Consider the following 5,869-nt stretch of genomic DNA (forward strand, 5'->3'; position numbering starts at 1 on the left):
TCGTTCCATCCCTACTTAACTAAATTAAAATTAACCTAGAATGGTGATTTTCAAGTCATGATAAAATTTATATGCAATACCACTTATTGAGAAAAAAATAATTAAAAATAAATAAATATATAAATATATATACAAAATTTATTGCATAAATGCAAATGTGAATTTAGTTCAATTTAGTAATTATTATTTCACAATTATTTATACCTTTAGTCTGAGGGTTAAGCACCTTTTACTGAACATTTGTTGAAATCAGGGCTGGGAGAATATTTTTAAGAGATAAATCCCAAAAAAGAAAATTCAATCAGACTCATGTTGTTCCAAACTCTGACTGACTTTTTTTCCATGAACCACGAAAAATCTTAAGCAGAATTACATGAATTAATGAAGTCACTATTCACTTTCTTTGCATAGAAAAGGGAAAAAGTAAATTTTGACTAAAGCTGTCAGATCTAACATTATGGCTTACATCTCATTTCTTGAGAAAGTCTCAGTTTCGGAACAACGTGAGGGGTGCATGAACAACAATTTCCGTTTTTGTTTTTTTGGTCCACTAATCCTTTAAGAGTTCCAAGACTTATTTAGTGCCCTGTCTTCATGGAACGTGCCAGGTGTGTTCGTCTCTAGGTTTGGTGGGTGAAGGCTGATGAAGCAGTGGATTAGTGAGTATTCACACCCAGATGCTGAGAGCTGATCTCATTTCTGAGAATGAACTTACCGTCCTGTCTGTAGCCCAGAGGCTCTCCCTGCGCACCGATGTCCAGCCCTAGATCTCCAGTCTGCAAAGACATGTAAGCAAGAGTTGCATAAGAGAAACTCTCACTTCAGCCTCAAATTCAGCGTATATCAGGACTGAATCAGTTATACTAATGCTTTCAAAGTGCTTGAGACTCATAAAAACAATAATACTTTGTTAGAAAGAATCACATGCCCAGTAAATTCACAAATATAACACCCACATCTGCCATAACCGATTCTGTAATGCGCTGGGAATTTAATCTACAACAGGGCTCTGTGCCAGCATTGATTGCAGGATTTAGCAGAGATGAGCCCCCTTACCTCGTTCCAGGTCATGGGCTCAGTTCTGAACAGAGAGCTGGTGAGCTCCACAGACAGTCGTTTCTTGTAGTCCTGGGGCTTATCCTCAGACATACGGAACAGAACTGCAGCAGCGTACGTGGCTGTGGGCGAGAGATAGCAACGTGAGTGTGACCGAGAAAACATTCAAGCCAGCCCTGCTCACCCCAGCCACTGCCTCCAGTGGAAATCCGTGCATAGCTGGGAAAACAAATCTGCATAGTGTTCTGTATTCATGCTTGCTCTGTGTTTATTCTGTGGAAGTTTAACTTGTTTCTTCAAACTTTGAGACATCAGTAGGTAGTGAGACAGTGTGTTGCCATTATATTTAACTGATGTCTTTCTGCATTCTGGCGGTCGTGCTTGCACACGTGCTGCTTATTAAAATGGGGCGCGCACACTCACCAACACCCTCGTTTCTAGAGTGGAGGAGCTCTGTGAGAGGAGCGGTGGCTCCTTCTGCCTCGATGGCCTCAGCTGCCTCCTTATCCTGAGCCAGCTCACACAGTACACCTGCAGCTACACGCTGGATGTTCTCGATGGGAGAATACAGCAACTGCAGAGAAAGACAGAGAGAGACATTTCAGACAGACTGACATTGGGTCTAAGTTCAGAAGATGTACATATAGCACCAACTTAATGAAAGGATACAAGGGTCATCCACACTTTAATTTACTCAATTCACTAAAAAAGACAATGTAACAAAGTGATAGATAAAACTTCTGATAGGCAGAATGAACAAGAAAGTGAACAATCTAAATATAAATAGAATACAACAGCGAAAAAAAGACATAATGAAGAGCAGACCGACAGAATAATAATCAGAACAAACAATAGAAAACAAACAAGCTAACAAGTGAAAGATAGACAGATCAGTAGACAGATAGAATGAATAAACAACCGAATGAAGGATAGATAACTGGAGCGATAGAACAAACTAGGGATGTCAATTTTCGATCATTTCCATGATCGATCGTCGTTTAAATGAACGATTAATTAATCTATTAATCGTTAACCTTAATGCTGCAAAATGTGTTTATTGCAGTGGCACGCAGTTACCGGCATTACAGGATGTGCAAAAGCCACTCAAAAAAAACAAAAAAAAATGCTTTTTTTTTTTTACCCGAATTAAAGGGGTTTTAGTCTGAATAAAATGCTAGTAGCAGGATTGTAAAATTAATAGATGTGATTATGATCATTTGATAAAATGAAGAGAGTACGCCATACGTTTGAGATCATTTTACTTTGTTTCTTATCCCGGCACGGAGACCACTGAACGCGCCTCTCCAGTTTCGTGGTGCTCGTTGTATTTTAAAACACAATTGCAATGTTTTCAACTGACATTATGGCATTTAAAATAAAATTATCCCAAACGTAACTGTGGCGCGTGTGGCTGTGCTGCGCAGTCAGTGAACCGCTTCCATCGGCGCTGCTGCAGCAAAACACACTGTTGCTCACTTGAAACATTTTTATGTAAGTATTATGACCAGTATTTAATTTGATCCTGCTGGATCCTGTTCCGGAAAATGTCAGTTTTTAAATTTTTGGGTTCCAGTAGGCCTATTTGTTTTTAAAAATCCAGCATTTACAGCGCATTAGATCGTGACAGTGCATGCGTGCATACGAGGACGGTTTTGGCTAGATGTATTTGGAGGTTATTGCTCACGTCTCATTCAGCACAAATCCAAATGTTTCCATATTCGCAATGTATTTGAATGTTAAACTATTATAAATAATGTAAACTAGGCTTGTACTTTACGCGCATTCGCATATAGACGGAAAAGATCATCACTGTTAATAGAGAAACGCGGCAAAACTGTGGTAATTCATACATACACAGCCTCTCTCTCTCTCTTTCTCTCTCTCTCTCTCCCTTTCTCTCATAAATGAACACTTGATGAATTACACTTTGAACAGAATATTGAAGTGGAGATCACTAAACTGCAAGCTAACCGGTGTTTTCAGAAAGCAAGCTCGTTTATGTTTCTGAGAACAGAATATTGGAAGTGGAGATCGCTAAACTGCAAGCTAACCGGTGTTTTCAGAAAGCAAGCTCGTTTATCCTCAGTGGAGAGAGAGCGCGTGTGCACATGGTTGCCAGGTTCACAAAGATAAGTAGCACATTTAGCAGATATTTCCGTATTGCGCAAGTGTGAAGCTCTGTTTCGGGGATTACGTCTCTTTATATCAGGCAACCCAGTTGTGCTCCTCTGCGGCCAGATTAAACCTTGTTGTAGCCTATATATTATGCTCTATTCATTATTTTTTAGAAACCTCACACTTTTCTACTCAATTTTAAACGTTGTTCTTGTATTCAAATTAAGCGCCGTCCACTGCTGTACACGTGCCACAATATCGAGACAGAGACAGCTGCCTAGATAGCCTATCTTTTCTTGTAAAACGTGACAAGATCGCGAATTCAAAAGTGAAAGCATCCGAAGCCCGGCTTATAACAGCAAAAGAGGAACTCCCGTTCACAAAATTCAAGTCACAAATACTGAAGAAAAAGAACAGGTTGAATGTTAACCACTTTCATTTCCATATAACTATAAACTATGATAAGTTCATCATGTTGTAGCAAAAAAAAAAAATAATGCGACCAAATCATGTGCTCGTGCGACCAACTGAGTAAGTTAGTCGCAAAAGAGCGACCAGTGGGAAGAGTGAGTCTGGAGCCCTGGCTCTCTTGTATATTTTACAGCATTAGTTGAGTTTTTTCCTTGAGAAAATTTGGCATGTACTGTACCTTATATATATCCAAAATAATCTATATTGAATCTAATCGAATCGGTAATCGAATCACAAGCTTGTGAATGAGAATCGAATTGAATCGTGAAATTTGTGTCAAAACCCAGCACTATTACACAGTCACTGAACATTGAACTGACCGGAACTGGAAAAAAAAAAAATGACACTATTGTCTTCCCAAAGCTGCTTTCTTGTGAATGAGAATCGAATTGAATCGTGAAATTTGTGTCAAAACCCAACCCTACCTTTAAGTCAGATATATTTCGCATATATTTTTTTTTATGAAAACAAGTTATTTTTATTTTAGGTCTATTACTTACATAGGCCATACATTGTTCTTAAAGCATCCCATTTTGTCCCAGGGCTTGAAAACCTGTGCCCTAGGCTAGTTAGGTCCATGCAGAAACTTGTGAACGATGCTCTTAGTTGCCGTGTTAATTTTGACAGGCATTTTTTATTTAGTCTTAGTATTTATCTTGAGATGAAAATGCTTAATAGCCTTAGTCACATTTTAGTCATTTGAGTCTTTCATAGTTTTAGTTGACGAAAAGTCATTGCATTTTTGTCAACTTTTAGTCATTACTTTTAGTCATTAGTCAAACTGCAGTTACCAACATTTATTTTGGTAGCTATTTTATATGTAGTCTTCAAACAAAAATAGTCATTAATTCTTCTCTTTTTAGACCAAATCAATTAAGCTTATGAGAAATTTGAATCAAGGATTGAATTTGGAAAAACTTGAATAAATGATGACAATTTTCATTTTTGGGTGAACTATCCCTTTAACAGTAGTGAAAAGTGAGCAACTTATAAAAATTATAGTTGTTCATATATAATATATATATAATTTATAATTTTTGAAAAAGAAGCAGAATAAGACAATATACGAAAGAGATACAAATTAAATCATTTTTCAGATACAGGTTTACTTAACATATCTTTTGTTGGTTAACATTAATGACACGGATAGGTACTTAATTAGGAATGCTGTCCCTTTAAGACGGAAGGCATGCATGTAATACTGACACACGTTCAGTTTTCACCCACCTGTTTATGTTCACTTAATCCATAACCGACTGTATTAACGTGAGATACTCTACACGATTGGACTGCTGTGTGTGTATTTGAGCACTGAGAACTGATCGCGAGCTGTATATGAGAACTGAAAAAGTGGAGCGTGTGCGAGAGAGAGCACTTCTATCAGCGCGATTCCGCCTATACCGCCTTCACTTACTTTAAGTTAATCAACAACGAATTGTGACTCCCTGGAAAAATAGGGCGTCTGGTCACCTTATCCCTACCTCTTCGGGTGCTGAGGCCATTGTTTCAGATCGCTAGTTCACATTTTGGTAGCCTATCCATCCACTGCGGCTGCCATACTGAGACTAGATATGCAAACGCCCCTTATCCGATTGCAATCCAATGACAGGGACGCACATTTTGAAGGACAAGACAGTAGCCTATAGGATGTATTTTGAATGTCCGGTAGTCCTCAAATAACATTATAGTCCTGTCTCGTCTTGTTAACGAAGACACGGCATAAATTTCGTCAGTTTTTATCATCAGATATTAGTTTTAGCTCGTCAACGTCTCGTCTTAGTCACAGAAAAAAATGTTTGTGAACGAATACGTTTCGTCGTCGTCTTCGTTGACGAAATTAACATGGCTTAGTTGTGGCATCACCATTTAGTGACATTATTGAATGCTCCGGGAAAACAAAATCCAGCAATTATTTATTTACAAATTATAAGCTCTGATTATGACAAGTGTGGTATAAAAGCTTTGTTTATTAGAGGAATAATTGGTTAGCTGGAAAATGTTACATCGCAACCATGCTTTTGGATGCCGTTCGAGCCCATATAGCCTACATTTACGCGGCTTTGTTCAGGTTTGCTGGTTGGTCACGAATTTCCACAAATTCAATAATATTTAGGCATTCTTTCTTTTCCTAAATCCTCACTGTCTAACCCTCTAATTTCGCAGGTTTATTTTATTGTCATTCACTTTTTATCACTGTTTTCGCATCTAAGGGAAATGAAAGATTTCA

General features: G+C 38.1%; 1 protein-coding gene across 2 annotated transcripts in view; it reads right to left on the reverse strand.

Annotated features, from left to right (window-relative positions):
- The window catches only part of LOC107751892 (catenin beta-1-like), a 32,507-nt gene that overhangs the window by 1,163 nt on the left and 25,475 nt on the right, over nucleotides 1-5,869 (reverse strand). For both annotated transcript variants that reach the window (XM_016567667.1, XM_016567665.1), the window contains 3 exons: nucleotides 1,480-1,630; nucleotides 1,057-1,178; nucleotides 716-776 (listed from right to left, as the gene is read on the reverse strand). In XM_016567667.1, coding sequence (XP_016423153.1) covers nucleotides 716-776; nucleotides 1,057-1,178; nucleotides 1,480-1,630 — 334 coding nt within the window. The remainder of the gene's footprint in view (nucleotides 1-715; nucleotides 777-1,056; nucleotides 1,179-1,479; nucleotides 1,631-5,869) is intronic.

This window comes from Sinocyclocheilus rhinocerous, unplaced genomic scaffold (assembly GCF_001515625.1).
Source record: "Sinocyclocheilus rhinocerous isolate Xijiao unplaced genomic scaffold, SAMN03320098_v1.1 scaffold752, whole genome shotgun sequence".
NCBI lineage: Eukaryota > Metazoa > Chordata > Actinopteri > Cypriniformes > Cyprinidae > Sinocyclocheilus > Sinocyclocheilus rhinocerous.